This window comes from Toxorhynchites rutilus, chromosome 3, assembly GCF_029784135.1.
Source record: "Toxorhynchites rutilus septentrionalis strain SRP chromosome 3, ASM2978413v1, whole genome shotgun sequence".
NCBI classification, from domain to species: Eukaryota; Metazoa; Arthropoda; class Insecta; order Diptera; family Culicidae; genus Toxorhynchites; species Toxorhynchites rutilus.
In genome coordinates this window covers 212271869-212296432 of record NC_073746.1, presented here as the reverse complement: position 1 = coordinate 212296432, position 24564 = coordinate 212271869, and the positions used below count along the sequence as shown (strand labels likewise).

Genomic DNA, 24564 nt, shown 5'->3' with positions numbered 1-24564 from the left:
GAAAAATTTTTCTTCGTCTTTTCAGTCTCGTTATGTCTATGTTTACTTTCTGATAGCTTGTCCGAAAATCACAAAAATGTAACTTGACCGTATCCATCACATGGAACTAGTACGCGAGTAGGGAAAACTTAAACTAGCAGTGTATTTATTATTTTTACCCTCACTGTATGTATTACTTGTCTATCCTCAAAAAGTTGTTTCAAATGAAAATTTTTGATGGAAACAGCAGATTGTGTATACCAACCTCTTCCCCCTTTCCGCGTGCGACCTTCGTTAGCCTATAGCAGCGATCCACGCCGATTGTGCAGATCATCGGATTGAATCCGGACAGGTACCGTCCGTTTCCGCAGCCCACATCGCAAACCATCGAGCCCGGTTCTAGTCCTGCTAGGAATTGTGCCACTTTGGGTCGTATTTGGCCAACGGGTTCCTCGCAATGTTCGTACACGTCGTGCACGTAGGCTCGCTCGAGTGCTGCAGACCGCCCGGTGGCGTCAGTCCGGCCGTTTCGTTCCATCGTCGCCGTCGGTGCCATTGTCGTTGTCGTGGCTGTCGTCGTTGTTGAACGGATCTCAGATGTTTCTTCTACGCGACGCAAGGGAACAAAAAAAAGAAAGATAAAAGAATGATTACTGTAGACTTTTCCTAATATATGTATATGATGCCGGCTGTATTTATTCGGTCGAGAAGTAATCAATAAATAGCTTTTGTTCCACAGGGCAGAATAGCATAATGAAGAGGTTCGTAGGAAAAAAGTTGATGGGTCTGAGCCTAGGGGTACGGACGGGATCTTGACATAGGACTGTGATTGTGTGTAGCAATTGCATTTGAATTGAGTTTTTTCGTTGTTTTTAAATCTGTATTTTTTCACTTTTGATACATCAAATAGAAGCCCTGAAAAAAAAAACTCGTTTCCTGTATGAACTTGTATCCTTTGAACGGGTTAGATGAGATAACGTGGTAGAATCCGGAACAACATTCTGTTAAAAAATGTACACAAAAATACCATTAAAGGCTTTACTACCCTTTTCTTCTGTTCATTTAATTATGCAGAAGAAGACAGAGAGTCATCAGTCTAAATAGCTAAGATCTACATGAATACAAGCCTAAGTCAAAAATATCTATGACTATATGACAATATATTATAGATAAAAATAGCATTTTCTCCTTTTTGCCACGTTATCCGGAACATTGTTTGTGAAAACTTTATAGTCCGGTGAGTATTCTATGGCCATGAATGCTCTCTTGGGAAGCTCGTGTAGCTGCTGGAGTGAACTGATTTCATTGGGTGCTAAGTTCTGCTTATGTATAGGAAAAGGAAAGAAGAATGGGCATGTGCATTCGAGGAAGCGAAGTGGGTTTCTTATGAAGACATATATGGGGAGCATAATATTAAGATTGCGACTACTCAAGCTATCTGATATGCGTGAGTATACACTTTCGATCTTCTAAATCAGCAGTCAGTTAAATTCATCAACAACATGCTCGATATTATGACATCTTGGACCACAATTACATTAATTGTTAGTAGCAAGACCTACACGGTAAAAACATGAATTGAGCACGAATTGATTGGGCAATATACAATACAATAACTGATAAATGCCTATTATCGGTAAATGGTGAATAAATCATTATAGGGGAACCGCGGGTAAGACGGACAGTGGGGGTAATATGGACAGGTGGTTGAATTGCATAGTTACATTTTGAATTTCAGATTTCTGTTTATGTAAACTGAACAGATGTCCCGCGTTACGTGGGACAGTCCCGCATTTCAACAAAATGTCCCGCGCAAGATTCCGTCCCGCGAAACGTCCCGCATTTGGCAAAAGAAACGAAAATGTCCCGCGATATCAATATATTTCAATATCACAACTTGATCATGTTGATTTTCTTAAATGAATGAACTTCAAAAAAAAACTTCTATTTGGCAGACTGTTCAAGAGCGCTTCTAATGCATCCAAAGATTGATACGTTGAGCTGGTTTCATCGCACCGATAGTGGGCTTTTTGTTTAGAGAGTGTCAACTGGAAGCGACAGCAACAAAATTGGAAAATGATTTTTATAAAAGTCCCCTATTGATCCGCAGGGACCCACGTGAGTCAGACGAAAAGTTCATCTTTGGTCCCCTAGCTCGTCAGGGCTTAACGTTTTAAATAAGCCGGAAGAACTAGTGTGTATACTCGACAGGAAGAGGCAGTTGTTCGATGAAGTATCGTAAATGAAGCACTGGGCGGTCTTACGGAAGTTGGCCGGAACCTGAACCATGGCCGATGAAAAGATGTATATCGGCGTGTTATTTTACCTTTTCGTGGCTTTGGTGGTCGCCTGTCTCTCTATTTTGGCCATTCGCCCAAAAGTTTTCTATCGGGCGCAGCTGGGGAATGTTGGTAAGGTTGGTGGTCTTCGCGACAATGTTTATCTCCAGCTGATCCATCCTCCAGTGATCTTTTGGCGTAATGGGCTGATCCCAGGTTCGGCATAAAGACCACATCACCTTCCCAACTCCGGCAAGCACTTCGTACTATATATCTCCCCGTTCACCATATGACTCGAAAGAAGAGCGGCTTGGACAATCCCTTCACGTCTGCCAGAGAAGGACCTTCTTCGAGAACTTGATGTGAATGATATATTTGACGTCATCGCTTATCTGGGGAACGTAAAGTACCCGGTCCCCTGGCATTCGTTGAATTCTAGCATCAAGTACGTCTCGTCTTTCATTATGAGTACGAAAAGAAGTTTTTCACTTCTTTCGCAGAAAAGAAGTTTTTCACCAGCACCTCAAGCTACTCCTTCTGGTTGATTGCCTGCTGCTCAGGTACGGCCGGTCTCGTTTGACGCTTCCGCATAAAAATGTCAATTTTGGTCAGATTTTTCTCCACCGTTTGGCCGGTTGCTTCGATCTCCCAGCTTAAGGAGCGACAAAGAGATTATATTGTAAATACCAGATCGGCTATATCTGGGGGACACAAAATGTCTCAGGATGTCCAACTTTTTCGCTGTGGGATGGAGCTTGCACTATGGAAAAATCATCGAGTTGCTTGACAGTGCTGCTGCAGCGAATCAACAGCCTTGAATCATTTTTGTTGTAGACTTAATAAACGTGAGATTTGAAAAAAATTTGTTCCTATAAATTATCTTTCATCGTCATCCGAAATTAATCCATTTTTTGAATGTATACGATAATACTAAAATCGATGAACAATGAATTGGAATTTTCGAGCATTCCATTCGGTAATTTGAAGAAAATTGTAGAATTTGAATCGTGCTTGCCAGGCGTAAATGCTCTGATTGAGCGAGTGATTTTCGGGTGTACACAAAATCTAAACCACCGAAAAATTACAACTGAGTACCGATACTCAGAAAGAAATAATACTGTCCCGCGTTAGACCTTTGACCATCTGGTCACTTTATTCTACGCATAGTTGTCTTATGTTCCAAAATCAGCAACTAAGAAAAACGCAATCAAAGTTTTCTATCAAATTTGTCTACCAGAAGCTTTGAGAATTCCAGTTTAGCAATACATCGGATTTTTCTGAGCAGTAAACTATTGTTTAATGAAATGTGAAAAGTTCCCGTCACTTGAATCAACCAAGCTTGATTATAAGATTTTTTAGAAGAATTTTTTAGAAGTTTTTTTGTGTTTTTCCGAAAGATTATGCATAAATACATCGTTTTATGAAGATAGAAGTGATCTGCAACACATTTGCAGAATATAAATCTCATTTTTATTAGGCATTCGCTAACGAGTGTTCTGTTAAACTTTTTATCATTTGTTTGAGAATTAGTCCGTTCTTTCAAACCAGAAATAAGAGTATTAGCCCGTTTGAAAGCGTGGCATACAAATTTTGTACATGAACCGATTCATTTATTATGGATCTACAAAAAATACATGGCAGAACAGTTATGCATAGAATATCAATATGGGAAAATTGAGCTTGATGTTGTTTTTTTAAAAGCTAAGAACAAACAATAACTTTTTTGCGAAAGATTTCGCATAAAAACATCGTTTCATGAAGAAAAGTGAAAATTTTCCAAAAGTAACATGAGACAACTATGCGTAGAACAGCAGTTATATCATCAATCATTAAAATTTATACACAATAAGTTAACTTCCAACAAAACGCGTATGAATGTTCCGACTAGAATGTCTCCTTCTCCTACTACTGTGCTTCATAACATTGATGCTAATTTCGTCAAATTCACATCAGCACAAAACCGTTGAATATCTTCCAATGAAAATCAAACCGACTCGTCTGGTCGGAACTAAACTATTTCCATACACCTCTCACAATCGGTATAGTGTGCAATCAATGTCACCGGGACTACCTTGGCGCGATCGTTGAGAACATTTCCTGAGCCAAGAGGCACATTATTATTTTATTTTTGGAAAAGTCATAATTATACTGCAACATAAATTACCCCTCTGTCTTGGTCGATATCTCTACCGAACCGCCGACCAGATTCGAAAAGGAAAGGAAGGAAAGCGAAGGCTCCGTTCGGTTTTCCATAGCACAGCTGTAACAGAGCCACTACCAGAGTCAGCCTTAAAATTACAGGCAATATTTGATTTCCTTCGTCGCATGTGGAAAATGGTTCCTCCGCCGCGTATCGACCATATTTTTCGAACCAACAGAAGAAGAAGATGGAAACTTACGTCTATCTGATAAGGGCACATTATTTTCTCTGACTCATGATTTCAGCAGAAAGTGCCTCAAAATAGTTAAACGTAGCATATATAGCTATACAGAATCTATGTGACTGCATGTCAGGGTAGAAAGTGAATTTCAACTACATTGAAAGTCATAGTGAATCGGTGCATGCAATGGAGTCATTAGTTTGCTCTTCTTCCATTCTTCCTCAATCAGATCCATTCCTCCACACTATCGTTTCTAATCGGTCCGACGGTAGAACACGAAATGCAGTATTTGTTTGTGCCATGACCAGAATAATGGGTTCAAGAGCATTGCCGTTAATCATATTCATCGCTTTGCGTTATTTTGGTGCATAATGCACCTTTCATTCTACTGCTCTTGACAGTGTGAAGATAACCAGAAGACTGAAAAGGGGATCGACTGCTGCCGTTATCGTGTTGCTGATGTATTTTTCCTGTAAATCTGCAGATTTAAATACCCGCAGTGAGAATGGGGTTTTCTAACGCAACGTTTGTTAGTTATCCAATTATCATTAATTCATGCCAGCGGAAGACACCGAATACAATGAATTCTAAAAGAATACTGGATGCTTAACACGTTATGCCCAGAATTTTTCTTCTTGTGCTTTCCATTCAGCCTGCATCAAGAGCGTTTTCGCAATATCAGTGTCGGTCCTTGCTCTCAAAGATACTTATTGTATGAATAGACAATAGCCGTAGTACTAGTAACTTCCCTACTAAGAATGACAATGTCATACAGTCGTCGTTCATCCTGCCGACCGCTGCTACTCCCAACGGAATGCACGCAGAACGGCATGACGGAAGCACAGTCGAGCACCACTGTAGTCTCTCCGCTGATTGCTCCTGCCACCCAAGACATTCCGTTCCTTTGTCCGGAGCTGATAGGGGAGTTTTCCAACTTGCTATCTCAGGCAAGAACGACTACAGTACCTTTTCTTCGCTTTCTGAAATCGGTCTCATTAATAGTGTTGTTAACGAGGTGAGAAAATCAAGCGTTCCTTAAAGGAACGTTCCAAGCGGACTTATGCAGAAATGCTTAAAAGTTCCGTACCAACGAATCAGGACAATCCCTACTCCATTCTGCAGAACGACGAGCCTGTTGCTGACGCTCCCAATGTAGGAAGTTCGAGTACATCGCAGGGTGCCGTCAGGAAAAGAAAAATTACTTCTTTTCCATCACTCCCCAGAAAGACGACCGAAACTTCCCAAGTTGGAATGAAAACTCGAATTGAACGTGCTGAGAATAGACCGCAGAAAGTACCTCCTGGTTTAAGCGGTTCTTCTACGCACCAGGGGTCCTCAGCACTTCCCGGAGCAGCACCCACCCCGTCTGTTCCATTTTCGCGGTCGAGGCAACAGCCACAATCTGGTTTGCTTGCGCTTTCTGACCTGGTGGACAACATTTTAAATGCTTTAAATATAAATGACCCTCTTAAAAGCATAGTATTATGTTTGCTTCCGATTGTGAGAACATTTTTGAAAGAAAAATGTGGTTTTTTGGCAGCGTTCATTTCCCTCGATGCCTGATTCAGTGCAAGAGGTCAAGGATTTGACCACTGTAATACAGTGGAATTGCAGAAGCATTATTCCTAAACTAGATCAGTTTAAATTTTTAGTTCACAGCTCTAACTGTGATGTATTTTCTCTCTGTGAAACATGGCTTTCTTCAGCCGATGAGCTGAATTTCCACGATTTCAACATTATTCGCCTCGATCGAAATGACTCGTTTGGTGGCGTACTATTGGGGATTTAAAAATGTCACTCCTTCTATATAGTCACTCTCCCATCGATGACAGGCATTGAAGTTGTTGCTTGCCAGACACAAATCAATGGCAAAGACCTCTGCATTGCTTCGATATATATCCCTCCCAGAACTACGGTAGGCCGCCATCAGTTCTTTGATACTACCGAGGCAATGCCGGAGCCGCGGGTAATCTTAGGTGATTTTAACTCCCATGGAACAGCATGGGGATCACTCTACGATGACAACCGTGCCACTTTGATTTATGATCTGTGCGACAACTTCAAATTGACAGTTTTGAATACCGGGGAAGCAACCAGAATAGCCAACCCTCCTGCACGGGCAAGCATGCTAGACATATCTCTATGCTCTTCTTCGTTATCCCTGGATTGCATGTGGAAGGTAATCCAAGATCCCCACGGTAGTGATCACCTACCAATAATTTTATCGATCGCTAATGAATTCGTTTATTGTCTATTCATCAACAGGCTGTGAAGGCCCCAATGATGTTACTTATATCTAAACATGAATGTTACACTACATAAGTTCGTCACATAATAAAACTAACATCGAAACTAAAAACCTATGGTAAATTAAACTAGTTCAGAAAAAAAAAGAGCTAAACCTCCGGCGAAGAAGCGTTCGGGATAAATGGAAGTCGTACAACATGGTCACTCTGTTGAATAATCTTTGCAAACCACTAAATCCACCAAACATGCTGTAGTTCGTACGTTGTACGGGCAATCTTAGCATCGCATTATTCCGGAGAGCTCGAGGTCGGACGTTGATATTGATGTTCTCCAAGAGAACGGGACAGTCGATGCGTCCTTGCAAAACATCAGCTATGAACAGAGCTCTGGCTGTATCTCTACGGACCGATAAAAGTTCCAGGTTAATCAACTGACAACGACTCTCGTAACTCGGTAATCGGAAGGGGTCCGTCCACGGCAATCTGCGGAGTGCATATCTCACGAACCTTCGTTGAACAGACTCAACTCTTTCGACGCCATTGTTGTAGTGAGGAGTCCAAACTGCAGAACCATACTCTAAAACAGAGCGAGATAGAGAGCAGTAGAGAGATTTGAGGCAGTAGATGCCAGTGAAATTTTTGGCAATTCTGAAGATGAATCCAAGAGTTCTGGTCGCTTTATTGACAATGAACGAGATGTGCGGTTTGAACGAGAGTTGCGTGTCCAATATTACCCCTAGGTCTTTGACTTCACTAACGCGCTCGATTTCTGAGTCACGCAAGACATACGTATACAATATGTTCTTTCTCGTGCGCGAGAACGAGATGACGGAGCATTTAGCGGGGTTTACATCAATGCGGTTGAGCATACACCAATCGGCGAAAGCATCCAACTGTCTTGAAGGAAGTGACAATCTTCAATTGAGCAGACCCGAAGGTAAATTTTCAGATCATCTGCGTATGACAGTCGTGGTCCTTCAATCACCAAATTTACGTCGTTAAAATAGATCAAAAAAATCAGCGGACCCAGATGACTACCTTGTTGTATGCCAGAAGTAGCAGCAAATAGAGAGGATTGACAGTCGCCAATAACGACGGCTAGTCGGCGGCCAGTGAGGTATGATTGGAACCATTGCAGAAGGTTGCCGTTAATCCCAAGCCTGTCGAGTTTGGCAACAGCTATACGGTGGTTCAATTTATCAAAGGCCGCAGTCAAATCTGTATAAATGGCGTCCGTTTGAGCGTATTGTAACATAGAATTGGTAATGTAGGAGGTGAGACATAGTAAATTTGTGGTGGTGGAGCGACCCGTCGTGAATCCGTGCTGGTCAGTGCTAATGTACGGCTTGCTGAGAGCGTTGAGCGGTTCCATAATAACGAGTTCAAACAATTTAGCCAAAGCGCAAAGCGAAGTAATGCCACGATAATTATTGACGTCCAGTCTATTTCCTTTCTTATGGACTGGGAACATATGCGATAGTTTCCAACAGGTCGGAAAAACGCCAGTAGACACGATAAGCTGGAATATTTGGAGCAGCGGGGTCAACAAGTCATTCATGTGCGTTTTGAGAAAAGCTGATGGGATTCCGTCAGGTCCCGGATTGAACGACGCTTTGAGTTTCGAGAACGACCTAGAAATCATCTCCAAACTGATGTCAACTCTACTCAGGGTTTGGTTGAGTTAGGGGTTTAGGGGTTTGGAATCAAGCTCTCGTGAGTCAGTCAATATTTCGTATGACCTCACGAAGAATATTGACTGGAGAACATTTGCGGAAATAATATCTGAAGCAATTGTTTCAATGCATGAACTTCCTCCACTCGAAGAGTATAACTTTATATCGAGTTTGATTTACGAAAGCGCACTTCAAGCTCAAAAGAAACGTGTACCGGCTACCACTTTCCGACGTCGTCCTTCATCACTTTGGTGGGACAAGGAGTGTTCAAAGGTCTACCTTGAAAAATCATCCGCTTTCAAAAAATTCAGGAAAACTGGATTAATGGAATGGTTTCTAAAGTATCAAGCTCTAGAAGCCAAACTAAAAGGTTTGATTAAAGCAAAAAGCGTGGATATTGGCGGAAGTTCGTCAATGGTTTGTCAAGGGAGACCGCTATGAGCACTCTTTGGAATACGGCTAGGAAAATGCGTGGCTGGAACCATACAAACGAAAGTGAGGAATACTCTTACCGTTGGATTTTTAACTTTGCAAGGAAGGTTTGCCCCGACACCGTTCCTGCACCAAACGTCGTACGCGACATTCCACTTCAAAGCGATTATGAGAATTTTTCGATGGTGGAATTCTCAATTGCCCTTCTCTCATGTAACAATTCAGCTCCGGGGTCGGACAAGATTAAATTCAACTTGTTGAAGAATCTTCCCGACTTGGCAAAACAGCGTTTGCTGAACTTGTTCAACAAGTTTCTGGAGCTGAATCTTGTCCCGCATGACTGGAGACAAGTGAGAGTGATAGCCATACGAAAACCCAACAAGCCGGCTTGCGATCACAACTCGTATAGGCCGATTGCAATGTTATCCTGTATTCGTAAATTGTTAGAGAAAATGATTCTACTTCGTTTGGACAAGTGGGTCGAAACGAACAATTTGCTGTCAAATATGCAGTTTGGCTTCCGCCGAGGTAAAGGGACAAATGATTGTCTCGCGCTGCTATCTTCTGAAATCCAAATCGCATTTGCTCGCAAAGAACAAATGGCTTCCGTTTTTCTCGACATCAAAGGGGCATTTGATTCAGTTTCCATGGGAATTCTCTCAGAGAAGCTTCATAATCGTGGACTTTCACCAATTCTTAACAATTTCCTGTACAATTTACTGTCAGAAAAGCACATGATTTTCTCTCATGGCAGCTCCAAATCTTCTCGTTACAGTTTTATGGGCCTACCACAAGGCTCCTGCCTAAGCCCCCTCTTGTACAGTTTTTACGTCAATGATATGGATGATTGTCTAACTAGAGACTGCACGCTGAGACAACTTGCAGACGATGGAGTTATTTCCATCACGGGTACTAATCCCGTCGTTCTGCAAAAGTCGTTGCAAGATACCCTGAACAATCTGTTCACGTGGGCCCTCAAGCTGGGTATCGAATTCTCTACGGAGAAAACTGAAATGGTCGTTTTTTCTAGGAAGCACGAACCCGCCCAATTCCAGCTTCACCTATCCGGCAAAACGATCCAACACTCTATGTTTTTCAAATACCTGGGTGTATATTTTGTTTCTAAGTGTACCTGGGGGAGACACATTGCGTATTTGAAACAGAAATGCCAGCAAAGAATCAATTTTCTCCAAACAATTACCGGAACATGGTGGGGTGCCCATCCAGGAGACCTCATTCAGTTGTACAAAACTACGATATTATCAGTGTTAGAATATGGCAGTTTTTGCTTCCGATCAGCTGCCAGGATTCATATTCTTAGGCTGGAGAGAATACAATATCGTTGCTTGCGTATAGCCATGGGGTGTTTGCATTCGACACATACGATGAGTCTCGAAGTTTTGGCAGGAGTACCCCCGCTTACTCTTCGGTTCACAGAATTATCCTACAGATTTCTCATCCGTTGCAAGATCATGAATCCATTGGTAATTGATAACTTCGAAAATCTACTCCAACTGACTCCTCAGTCAAGTTTTATGTCTTTATACCATGAGTACCTTACACACGACGTGCACCCTTCACCAGGCATCTCCAACCAAGTTTGCTTCCCATACTTCTGCAATTCCTCTGTCATTTTTGATCTATCCATGCGACAAAAAATCCATGGAATCCCAGATCACCTACGCTCCGATTCTATTCCGCCGATATTTTCGGCAGAATATGGGAAAGTTAGATCTGATAAAATGTTCTTTACTGACGGTTCATTCATAAACGGGTCCACTGGCTTCGGCATCTTCAATGAAAATTCCAGTGCCTCTTTCAAACTCAAAGATCCTTGTTCCGTGTATGTCGCTGAACTGGGTGCGATTACGCATTAGGGATCATTGAAACATTGCCCATCGACCACTATTTTATTTTTTCAGACAGTCTCAGCTCAATAGAGGCAATCCGCTCAATGAATGTTGATAAACGCTCATCTTATTTCCTAACAAGAATAAGACAACTATTGAGTGTTTTGGTCGAAAAATTATTCAAGATTACCTTAGCATGGGTTCCCTCTCATTGCTCGATTCCGGGGAATGAGAAAGCGGACTCGCTAGCTAAGGTGGGCGCTTTAGAAGGCACACTTTTTGAAAGGCAAATTGCTTATAATGAATTTTTCCACATTCCTCGTCAGTATACGCTCGTAAGTTGGCAGCGCATGTGGAGTGGTGATGAGTTCGGTCGTTGGTTACACACGATTATCCCTAAGGTCTCGACGAGTGCATGGTTCAAGGGATTGAATGTAGGTCGTGATTTCATTCGCGTGATATCTCGGCTTATGTCCAATCACTACAACCTAAACGCGCATCTCTATCGCATTGGGCTCGCAGCAAACAATCTTTGTGATTGTGGCGATGGCTACCACGACATCGAGCATGTTGTCTGGTCGTGTATCCGGTTCCATGCTGCTCGCTCTCAGCTCTCTAGAGCACTGAGAGCACAAGGCAGACAATCGGATATCCCCATCCGGGATATCTTAGGTAGCCGGGATCCTGATCTTCTGCTTCATCTATACCTGTTCCTCAGAAACGCCGATGTCAACGTTTAATGATGTTTCCTTCGTTGTGTCCCCGTTTCATATCCCTCCTATCCGATCGATAAACTTTTACTTAGTCGCGGCAATACATACACACACTCTTTACAGATGCACGGGCCGAAGGTTGTGCAGTCCACTGATTATTCAACAAGAGCCAAAGGTTGTACCGCTCATGACAACTCTACATGAGCTGATGATTGCGCCGGCTAGTGACCATTCTATCCTGGATTCCTCGAGTCGAGAAAGACGCACCACGCTAGATATGGGGTACAGACTAGGGGGGCGTTGCTGATTAATGGTCAGCTGCATCCCAATAGGAAGTATCCCGTGTCGGGCACACGTACAGAGCATCGAAGACTGCGACATACCAATTATGAGAACACTTGTAATACTAACCTCGAGTCAACCGCGAGTAATCGGTTACATATTACTAACATAGTCTAAGCAAACATTGTCAAAATATTGAACTCCCGGCCCCGTTAGGCTGACGCCATATGAGCCTTAATAAAATATATATGTTGGATAAAAAAAAAATAGTGTTGCTTATATAGACGGTGGGGTTGATACCGTACCGAAATCTGATGCCTCCGTCGTTTCTGCCTTTTACCGGTCATTGATCATCGAAGAACTTGAGCATACATCGTTACCGTCACCGCTGACTGTTTCCAGCCGAATATTGTTACTCCAACCGGAATGCGCATAAAACATCATGATGGATACTCCCAAAATGCCCGGCACAGTCGAGCACTGCTTTAGTCTCTCTGCTGACTGCTTCTGCCATCCAAGACATTCCGTTCCTGCGTCCGGAGCGGAGCTAGTGAGGGAGTGTTCAAACTTGTTACCTCAGGCAAGTATGATTACAGTACCGTTTCGTCGTTTCCTGAAATCGGTCCCATTAGTAGTACCGCTTACATCGACGGTGCGTTTGAAAATTTCATTACCGGTAAAACCGGTAAATCACCGGTAAAAACATACTTTAAAATACCCAATTTTCTTGAAGAAACGGCTTTTATTTAGAATGATTAGTTTGCAAAAAAAAACATTTTGCAAGTTTTTGTTGGTTAAACTAATACTTAAGGACACAGAGAACGTTAATTCTGTCGTCTTCTAATCTAGATCGGATCTCATTGTGTTGGGCGTACAGTACGAAGAGTACCGGATACCATTGTCATGTATTTGCTTTTGATGGCCTCTGTACGAAAACTCTTGTCCGAGGGTTTTCATCAATTTGTTTATAGACATTAAGCTTGGGCTGGACGTTGATATCTTTGATTGTTGCAATCGTCGTTCAAGTTTTTCCTTGATTCAAATGTTAGGCTGCGGTCTACCAACGTTGACTGTATCAAAAAGTCATTAGAAATTGAATGTAGTACAAGACGAGAAAACAAAGTTTTAACAAGTGATGAAATGGATAGTGGTTTGGCCGGATAGCGGATAACAGATATCCGGCCAGCCTCGAGCCACAGCCCTTTATAAGCTTATACAAGACTAAGAGAAATGACAGGCGAATATGAATATAAGTTTTTTTCCTGATAATGATTTTATATCATAATACTGAGATTTTTGTAAGTTATACTTAGATTTGTCTTCAGAGATGGTAATCTGAGAGGGGGTACACTTACTTCACTACAAATCAAATCTAAATTATTATGACCGGCGACCGTCGGTTGAAGTAGTTCGCTTTTATATAGTTTATTATAGCTTTTATATTTTTATTATAGCTTTTATATATTCAAGTAATTTTGAATGTTGTTGCATCAAAAAAGTATCTGGACAGCGAAGAGACCGCCCAAAGAACACCGATTTCACTTCGGTGTTCTGCTGGAAATTCGTTATTTCATTACATCATCATTATTCATCATAATTTACCACTGGTTATTGGTCTAAAGTTAATAATGTTATGAGTTGATAATAATTAATATTTGATCTATATATATAAAAATAGATGTCTGTCTGTCTGTCTGATTCTTATGGATTCGGAAACTGAACCAATCGACATGAAAATGGGTATGTCGGGTTCTCCGCCCTCTCTGAGGTCACTCGAGTTATCGGTCACTAAATCATTGATAAATAACACTTTATTTTGAGCTTGAGCTTGAGTTTGTGTAGTCTGTACAATTCGTAGTTGCTCTCCGTGATTGACCTGAATCAACCAAATTGCACAAAGAACACACATAATGACGCATTCAAGCTTTAAATGGTCAATAACGACGCCGGCCACGTCCTTACAGTCACCAGGGGAAGGGAAGGAATGTTAGTATGATAATCGCCGCCCGAAGACCAGATGGGCCGCCTCTATAGCGTGGTTCCCTAGCGACTATAATGGAAAAAATAGTTGTTAGTGGGTAAAGGTACGAATCAGGATTCACTGTGGTAAGTGATGTGATTATGCGAATTATCGGCTATTCGACGAAATGAAACATCGAAAATTCTACTTGTCACAACAGGCGGGAGAGATTATTTTCCGGTATCCTGACAAGGAAAACCTGTGTTATTATTATTTATCGCACGTCTTTTTTAAATTGATAAATAATACTTAATTTTGTGTAAAATCTCATCAATCGATATCGTTCACTTTTTCAAGAAAATTGCCCCTCTGAAGATTCAAAACATTTATTTTCCATAAAAATACATCCAACATGATTATTACATTTCTCAATTACCGAGAGGTATAAGAACTATCTGTCAGAAATATTGACCCCTATTATGTAAATTAAATCGAACGGTCAATTGCATATTTTGAAACGAAATATGGGATTTTTCTACCAGAGCAAAATATCAGAAATGCAACAAGTAAATATTTAATTTTAGAAATTTCTAATTTCTCGTTCATCAATGTTGTTCTATTCATGATTATATTTGATGAAAGAAATCTGCATAATTAAATCGCATTCACATAGTTTTAAAATAAAAATAACAATACTTTATACTTTTATACTTTTATACTTTATACTTTTCGCATTCGCAGTCTTCAAAATCGAAGTTTTCTTTTTTGAACTGAAGCTCTTATGTCGTAGGTCGGAAGTGATAGATCATAGATCATAGATTATTTGATTCTCGAGTAATATTTCAAAGCGGCATAAAGGCAAATATTATTGTTACCTCAAGCAAGTATGATTACAGTACCGTTTCGTCGTTCCATTAGTAGTGTCGCTTACATCGACGGTGTGTTTGAAGTCGAGTCGAACTATAATGCCACCGTTGTTTCAGCTACTACTATTTCGCATTCCAACGTTCTTTCGTCCAACCGTCACCAGGAAATCAGCGTATATTACTAAAACTTTGGTGGTATCAACAGCAATGCAGACGATTTCCGGGTAGCTATATTAGACCAATGCTACGACATCGGTTCTCACGGAGAGTCTATTTATACTGATCTGACTGCAGCCTTCGATAAATTGAATTACCGTTGTCGCCAAACTGGAGAGGCTTGGAATTAACGGCAATCTTTTGCTTTGGTTCCAATCATACCACACTGGCCGTCGTTATGGGGAATTGTCAATTCTCTTTTTTCGCTGCTACGTCTGGCATACCACAAGGTATCCTTCTAAGGCCCTTGATATTTCTGATACACTTCAATGACGTAAATTTGATAATTGAAGGGCCTTGGCTATCATATGCAGATGATTTAAAAATTCACCTTCAGATCTGCTCGATTGAAGACTGTCGCTTCCTTCAACGACAGACGGATGCTTTTGCCGATCGGTGTATTCTCAACCGAATGGAGGTGAACCCCGTTAAATGTTCAGCTAAAATCACGTTTTCGTTCGCGCAAGAGACAGACCATATTGCACAACTATGTATTGTTCGGTATGGAAATTGAGTGCGTCAGCGATGTTAAGGACCTTTGAGTCATTTTAGACATGTAACTCTCATTCAAACCGCACATCACGTTTATGGTCAATAAAGTATCCAGAGCTCTGGGGTTCATCTTCAGGATCACTAGAAATTTCACCGATATAAACTGGCTTAAGTCACTTTACTGCTCTCTAACTCGCTTTATCTTAGCTCTCTTATCTATCTTCATCATGGTTCCGCAGTTTGGACTCCCCACTACAACAACGGTGTCGAAAGGAGTGAGTTTGTGCAATGATGGTTCATAAGATATGCTCTTCGTCGACTACCGTCGACGCACATACGAAGATAATCTGGTTAGCTTACACGCCTGAGCTTGAAAATTTGGAATATGGGAATGTTGACGAGCCCCATAAACCACTGTTTCATTGTTTGCATGCAGCAGATAACGATGCTGTCGATCGATGTTTAGTTTCGTTTCGACTTGGCGATTATTCGGTGGACATATGCGATAGAATGATACAAACGATTTCAGGACGAAAGTCAGCTAACATCGATGTTAGGTTTTGAAATGAACACCTTTTGATGCACACCATATATAGAGATGGCATTCGATTCATTCATCACCAGGTTTACGAAGAAATTCTAGTTACTACAGATACAAATACTATCGGAGCAGAAGTAGGGACCAACTATCCATTTTTATTCTTTGTCAACGGGATTCTTGTCCGAGGCACCCATCGCTTCTCTTTTTTGTTGCGTGTGTTCCTGGATTTCACACACAACGGACGGACGGAGCTCCCGCAGACTCGAGTTGGTTAAGCTCAACATTTGTGAATAGCTTTTACCTCCGACGCCACCTTTTTTACTTCTTCAATGGTCAGGAAGCTCTCCGGATAGTCGTCTATATAGTAGCGTTCGATGACCCTTTCCAAGGCCTGAGTAAGCATTCTTGTGTTAACGTTTTAAACGTATTGTACCTAGGTAAATGAACATGTTGTCCCAAATACTGCTACATTATAGACTTATGGTTGTTTCTAGGATTGCCTCGCCATAGAAAAAGTGGCACAACATGCCATTGTTTAGTGCAAGATAATATTTATCGCTTTTGTAATGCCGAAAGCGAAACATCGGAATATTTGCTCTGCAATTGTGTAGCTCTAACAAGACGCAGACTTCAACACTTTGATAAGGCTATCCTGGAACCCGAGGAAGTTTAGTCTGTGTCGCCGATCAGGACTACAAATTTCATCAAACAGATTATTCGTGATTGGCACCTATCTCGCTATAGCTTTCAGTCTACTTCTTCATCAATAAGCAGCAGATAAGCTTGAAGCGTAGTAGAAAAATATGAGGCATCCACAAAAGTTCAAAATAATGGACGCAGTGGTTCACACCCAACAAGGGAAAAAAACTTCTCAGGTAAAGCCCGATGCACATAACCCTTCAACTGATACTCCCGATTCCAGCCTTTCTAATGCCATCCACTAGCTGTTCAGGAACTCGACATTTTCATGTTTTTACAACAAACTCGTCTCATATCGGCCTCTGATCCGCTGAATGGCCTCTTGTATGATGTACCTAGCCTCTCTATCTTCCTCTGACATCTCTACAGTTTGTTCCTCGACTCGACTTCATCCAGTACAAAATATTCTTTCATGTTGTGTTGGTCGTTCTGTTCCGGATAACGATGAATTCGGTATTCAGTGGACTAGAGGTTGTCCTCTATATGGATGGCATACTCTCGATATCCTAAGGGCACGCACGTTGGCATACCAACTACAAAAGATAATTCAATCTAACAAATTTTCCCTAAATCCCGTCTTTATTAAATCTTATAAAAAAAAGCTTCGATGGCCTGTCGGGCGGCATTAGTGCAGTTGGCAGATACCTTAACCATGGTTGATGAAAATCTGGATCCCGGCATGTTCTTCAGCCCTTTAGCAGTGGCGATTAGCTGCATCTCCGTTCTGGCCACGAAATTGCTGAAATAAAAGTGCGAACCATGCCGTTCTCTTGGCTGGGAGGTTAAGTGAAATCGAGACAGAGATCCAAAGAAGGCCTGAGCCAACAGGCATGAACGAAGAATTTTCTCAGTCGTCCTCGTATTGGACATACATGACTGAACTTTCTTGTGTAAAAACCGGAAGTGGGTTATATCTGTGAAATGATCGCAAGGTAGTCGTAGGACTGACGTTGGCTTAGCAATCAATAAGTAACAAGCATATTAGACATTTCATCTTTCGAATAAAGCGAATATCATCTCACTTCTTTTAGTCGGAAAATATGTATTAACCCTCAAAGGAGGATCGATTTCCTTCGGAAAGTATTCGATAACAGAACTGCTGCTATCATCAAAAATGCGACTCCGTTCAGCCCGACTGCAGAAAAGCAATGGAATTGAAAAAGAAGAGCATAATGCATAGGCGTGTAAGCGTTACCATCCTTATCTCACAACGCAAAAACAACTAAATGGATTTCCGATTCGATTCGATTCTTTGTTTTTTAACCCTTCTGTACTCGCGTGCAAAATCATATCACGTATACTCGCGCACGGTGTCACAGACCGAAAATTGAACTTCTCTGTAATGTTGCCATTGTGTATTTTTCAGGCTTTATAGGCATTTATTTGAAGAAGAGGGTATGATTAAATGAAAAAACTCCAAAAAATATGTTTTCTTCGTCTTTATTATGTTTTAATAGTCACCCAATTCAGCCTCCTCAAAACCGAGTAATTTTTAATACTCCAACACAAATAACGAAATTCGAATTTTTCACTGTTATAAATTAAAAGTAAGCAACTGAATAAAATTCATGGAAGTATAAAGAGCTATAAAATAACATAGAAACGTATTAATCGATTGTGGTTTCATTGGAGTAAGAATCAGAACATAGCATAACTGCATGCTCGAAACAAACATATTTTTTACATTTCATGCAGTTGTCGCATGTTTTTCGGGTCTTTTATCGAAGAGAAGAATGTATAACGACATTCTAGATAATTACCAGATGATAGAGGTTCTGGAATATAAAGTTTGCACATTTCTAATATTCTTTTTCTCTGTATTCTTGGTAAACTAAGAATTGATGCCTTTTTTATATGGGGCATAAAAAGATGACATAAAATGATTTCTAGGAACTTACTTTTCTTTCTCTTGTTTTCCTGTCGATATTATTCATCATAAAAAAATATCCCCGAACATGTAGCTGTTAAAAATAACCATAAGCCACCGATTAGTTTATAGTTTACTGTTTACAATTCTTCCACAAGTGAACTTCTTTCACAAGTGTGTATAAGTGTGACCATTATATATAGCGAATAACTATACGAAAGCCAAACATTTATATTTTGCTTTTGAACGTATGAATCTAACGACGAAAATATCGACGAATAGTTAATATATCTTCTTCTTCTTCTTCTTCTTCTTCAATGGCACTAACGTTCCTAGAGGAACTTCGCCGTCTCAACGTAGTATTACTGGCGTCATTTTTATTAGTACTTAGTTGAGATTTCTATGCCAAATAACACGCCTTGAATGCATTCTGAGTGGCAAGCTCTAGAATACGCGTGATCACAGTGCAAGTCGGAGGAAATTTCTTTGACGAAAAATTCCCCCGACCAGAACGGGAATCGAACCCGAACACCGGGCATGTTAGTTATGACGCTAACCACTCGACCAAGGGAGCACCCCCCAATAGTTAATATATGGATCCGTTCAATTCAGTTACAAAAGGGACTGAAATCAAATAAGAATAGACCGGTAATGATCTTATGCATTATATTCAATGAATATTCCACGCCACTAACATTAATTTATACATTTCATTCAACAATATTCTAGAATATGAAAAAAGGCACTTGTCCAAAAAAGTTACTCCTATACTCGCGTCGGTGTGTCAGACCGAAAGTGTTAAAAAAGTGGCACACGTCCCCTTTGTACCAACACATGCGATACGCTAAACGATGACGAACGACGAATAACGAAGCTAGAGAGAATCGCAAAGTCATAGTGTTGAAATTTTCTGAGAAATGAACGAATTATTGATTTCTCGGGCTGACAGACCAATGCGCGAGTATAGGAGTGTTAAGAGGTTTTAATGGATTTGCGAGTGGGCGCCAGCTTATATATGGATGTGTGTGATTTCAATAGGTTTTCAAAGCTATTTTCAAGCTATTGAAACAATTTTTCGAGTCAATAAGTAGCAATCATATAACTCTTGGACATTTTGCCTTTTGTATGAAATGATTATCACACCATTTTGTTGATCCGGAGTAGAATTACCAATGCTTGAAGAAGGAACGGATTCCTCCTCGGGATTACAGAGCAAAATTATATCCCCTTCCCGACAATTGGAAACGATGATCAATTGCGGCATTTTTTTTTTAATTCGTTTATTTTTACATGCTCAGTTACTTAAGTTTAAAGGAGCCGAATTCTTAAATATATTTTTAAAACTATATATATATATAGAAACAATTTTCTTACATCTATGGTTAGTAAGATGGAAAACCGATTACTCGCGGTGTACTCGAGTTTAGAAGGGTGACATATTTTTAGGAGAAGGATGGGATTGCGGCATTCGTATGCAACTAATTTTATAACGCTGCTTTCATGGATTTTCGATTCTATTCTTTGTTTTCAGGAGGCTTTATGGATTACTGAGCCGGCGCCAGCTTATATATGGATTTGAGTGATTTCAATAGCCTGATTTTAAAACTATTTTTAAGTTTTTGAGTCAATAATTAATAATCATATAACTTTTTGTCTTTAGGTGTGATCAACATACCACTCCGTTCAGCCGGCAAAGAGGTATAAACGTTCAAACCTTGCACTCCAAGCGTCACTCTCTCGTTTTCGAATCTATGAACTTACACCCTGGCACAGAAATGCAAGACATAGTCCTACGTCAAAAGAGCTGATAGTGGGGCATATTCTCACGGAATGAATGTAACTGCGGATTTTCGGAAGCAGTACGGTTCAAGTGGTGGTCTTGACAAATTACGTAACGCGGGAAGCAGAGAGGGGGTTATCAAGGTTGTGTTGCTTAATGTCTAATAGGGGGTAGGGGGGTATTCGTGATCGTTACGTAACAAAATTCCATCTTTATCCCTAAATAAATTCACGCGTCCCTATATACTGATCAGCTAGCTTGAGAGCAGCCAGTAAGCAGGCACCGATTAATGCAACTCGAATATCGCGTTAATCTACCTGTTGGGAACACTGCAGATCTACTACCGCACGGTATATGAAGTGCCCCAAAGGTGGACATGTTAGTAAACTAAAGTGACCAGATGGTCAGGGGTTTAACGCGGGACACAAAAAACAAAACGTTATGTATATACGTTATGTGAACATAAACCATAGTTTAGAGAGTCTCATTTATTCGTGAAACTCTTAATATGTGTCCTAGCAATTAAACCTGACCTTTGTGTCCGCCAGATATAGCCAACCTGCTATTTACAATATCCTCTCTCTGTCGCCAGGAGATCGAAGCAACCGGTCAAATGATGAAGGAGAATCTGGCCAAAATGGACATTTTTATGCGGAAGCGTCAGACGAGACCGACCGTATCTGAGCGGGCAATCATCCAGAAGGAGTAGCTTGAGGTACCAGTGAAAAACTTCTTTCCGGTTAAAGAAGTGAAAAACTTCTTTTCGTACTCATAATGAAAGACGAGACGTACTTGATGCTAGAATTCAACGAATGCAAGGGACCGGATACTTTACGTTCCCCAAATAAGTGATGGCGACGAATATATCACCCACATCAAGTTCTCCCAGAAGGTCATTCTCTGACAAACGAGAAGGGAATGTCTAAGCAGCTCTTCTTTCGAGTCATATGGTAAACTGGAAGATATACAGTACGAAATGCTTGCAGGAAGTTGCGAAGGTGACGTGGTCGAACCTGGGATCAGCCCATTATGCCAAAAGACCGCTGCGACCGATAGAAAACTTTTGGGCAAATGGCCAAAATGGAGAGACAGCCGACCGCCAAAGTCACGAAAAGGTAAAAGAACACGCTGACATACATCTTCTCATCGGCCATAAAGGGTGTGTCACATCAAATTGCATCACGGAAAAAACGCTGTAGAAATTTAACTTTTAGGAATTATATCTTCAGCTTTCGCTTATAATCAGATAAGAGTGTATAGATCACGTTGGCCATGTTTCACTGTCAATTTTTCGTAAATTTGGAAAAATGTCGTCGAACGAAAAAGAGCGTCGTGAATTAATCCTGCGCACTCATTTCGAGAATCCGGAGTTGTCACATCGGGACATCGGTAAGATGCTGGGAATCGTCCAATCCACGGTCAGCAGAGTACTAAAACGATACTTCGAGAACCTAACCATCGACCGGAAGGTGAAGAACGGCAAAAATGGATGCTCCGTCAGTGAAAAAGATCACAAGCGCGTAGTTAAGCAGTTTAGACGTGATCCGAGAAGTTCGGTCCGGGATGTCGCCAATAAGCTGAATTTGTCAAGTTCATTCGTCCAGCGGACCAAGCAGTGGGAGGGCCTGCGTACATACAAGGTTTAGAAGGCTCCTAACCGCGACGAAAGGCAAAACATGGTGGGGAAGTCGCGAGCCCGGAAGCTGTACACCGAAATGCTGACGAAGCCGCATTGCCTGGTAATGGACGACGAAACCTACGTCAAAGCGGACTTTCGTCTGCTGCCGGGCCTGTTGTTCTTCTCCGCAGAGGACAAATTCAGCGTTCCGGAGGAGATTCGCAAGCAGAAACTATCCAAGTTTGCCAAAAAGTACATGGTGTGGCAAGCGATCTGCTCTTGCGGAAAGCGGAGCGCCCCCTTCGTGACGACCGGCACGGTAAACGGGCAGGTTTACCTTAAGGAGTGCCTACAGAAGCGCTTACTTCCACTATTGAAGCAGCACGAGGGCCCGACCATCTTCTGGACGGATCTCGCTTCGTGCCACTATTCAAAGGACGTGTTGGAGTGGTACGAAGCCAACGGGGTCACCTTCGTGCCAAAGGAAATGAACCCGCCCAACGCGCCGGAGCTTCACCCAATAGAGAAATATTGGGCGATTATGAAGCAGGCCCTCCGGAAGAACCCAAAAGTTGTCAAATCGGAGGCGGACTTCAAGAGAAAATGGATTTCTGTTAAAAAAAAAACTACAACCTGATGTTGTACAGAACCTTATGGACGGGGTAAAGAGGAAGGTGCGAGCATACGGGCTTGGGCTCGAAGTATGAATAAAAAGAAAATGCCAAAAGTTTTTATTTTAATGTCTAAAATTTTCAAAAGGATCGGTCTACTGGGCGAATTTCTACAGCGTTTTTTCCGTGATGCAATTTGATGTGACACACCCTTTAGTTGAGGTTCCGGCCAACTTTCGTAAGACCGCCAAACGTTTCATTCACGATACTTCATCAAACAACCCTGTTTCTTCCTGTCCTGTATACACTAGTTATTCCGGCTTATTTAACACGTTAAGCCCTGACCGAACTAGGGGACCAAAGATCAACGTTTCGTCTGACTCACGTTGGTCCCTGCGGATCAATAGGGGACTTTTATAAAAAACATTTTCTAATTTTGTTGCTGTCGTTTCCATTTGACACTCTCTAAACAAAAAGTCCACTGTCGGTGGGATGAAACCAGCTCAACGTATTAATCTTTGGATGCATTGGAAGATCTCTTGAACAGTCTGTCAAATATAGGTTTTTTTTGTGGTTCATCCATTTAATAAAATCAACATGATTAAATTGTAATATTGAAATATATTGATATCGCGGGACATTTTCGTTTCTTTTGCCAAATGCGGGACGTTTTGCGGGACATTTTGTTGAAATGCGGGACTGCCTGAATTCGACATTATTCGGTATCAAAGAATAATCAATAATCAAAATTAATGTGAATGGAGGATCAGAAGAGAACCCTCATTTTGAAATGGTCATAGATATTTTCGATTCAATAGATACTCTAAACAGCTCTTTTAATCAATTGAATCTTGATGCAATATTCGGTGCCACAAATGCTCCAGATGTAGTGGAATTAGTACGATATTAAGCCGAGTGGTTTGCTCGTCACGTAAGGACATCCCAGAACCTCTGGCAAGTGGTAAAATGTAACGACAGGAACTGCTGCATTGAACCAAAGAGTAGTTACTGTTGTGTAAATGAATATCAATTTATGCCAGCCCATGTTCCCCTCAGATAAACGCCAGATGGTTTGAAAGTACCAATTCCAACGAATTCTCTGTTTGTTCAAAATTCCATGAACTTGTCGAAAGTTCTTCCGTTTGAATATTTGATTCCGACCTGGGCAGATGTCTAATTTTTTACGTTGATATTTACATTACTTAGAAAAGGTTAAACTATTATGGAAAACCATTTTTTCAAACGACTTTGACTTTGTGTATAGATTATGTTAGCGTTTCGTAACATAAGAGGGGGAGGGGGGGGGTTTATCTTGCGTTACCTGTTGTAACAATGGGGGGAAAGGGGGGTTTAAAGCCGCATTTTTTGCGTTACGTACTTTTTGTATCACACATTAAATAATGGTATATGAAACGAAGGAGATTTCGACTTACATTAAGAGGCTCGTTTGATTCAGTACATTAAGGACATTTAGTACATGCAGTAAATTTAGTACTTTCGGTCCATTTAGTACTTTTAATATATCGCGTATTGAATGTACTCAATGACTAGATCACTAGGGGCTGCTATAACATTAGCAGCGATTCCGTATTCTAAGTGAATATTCACGTGGAATTCACGTGGAATTTTATGATATCATGTGTACAGTGATAGATAGATCAACTGAACAACTTGTGATCTGCTAGATGCGTCAATAATGCAGGGTTCAATTTAGGTTTATTGGCGATAAACGATAAAGTTTCAGGAATGCAAAGGGTATTCGACTGACGGCGGAAGAAAAACCAGAAGGATGGTGACCAAGACACTATCGCATTGTTAATTTAGGACTAGGAAACTATAGCCAGCCAGAACGAACATTCAAAAAATTTGTGAATTGAGTCCTCTTCAGTACAAATATTTGGTAGCCCTGACAAGGGCCGATGACATCGAAATTCATCGCAGCTTGCTTGGATAGTCGGAAACGATAACGTCCCGGTGCCTGCTTTTGTTGTTCGTGTTAGGAAAGCACATCCCAGTGTGAACAAATGTAAGCGAGAATAAGAATACTTGCAGCTTGCATGTATCTTAGGGTGTCCCAAA

The 24564-nt window shown here is 41.1% G+C and overlaps 1 protein-coding gene across 10 annotated transcripts in view; it reads right to left on the bottom strand.

Moving 5' to 3' along the window:
- The window catches only part of LOC129775927 (uncharacterized), a 57332-nt gene that overhangs the window by 29708 nt on the left and 3060 nt on the right, over positions 1–24564 (bottom strand). For all 10 annotated transcript variants that reach the window (XM_055781195.1, XM_055781199.1, XM_055781197.1 and 7 more), the window contains one exon: positions 245–585. In XM_055781195.1, coding sequence (XP_055637170.1) covers positions 245–585 — 341 coding nt within the window. The remainder of the gene's footprint in view (positions 1–244; positions 586–24564) is intronic.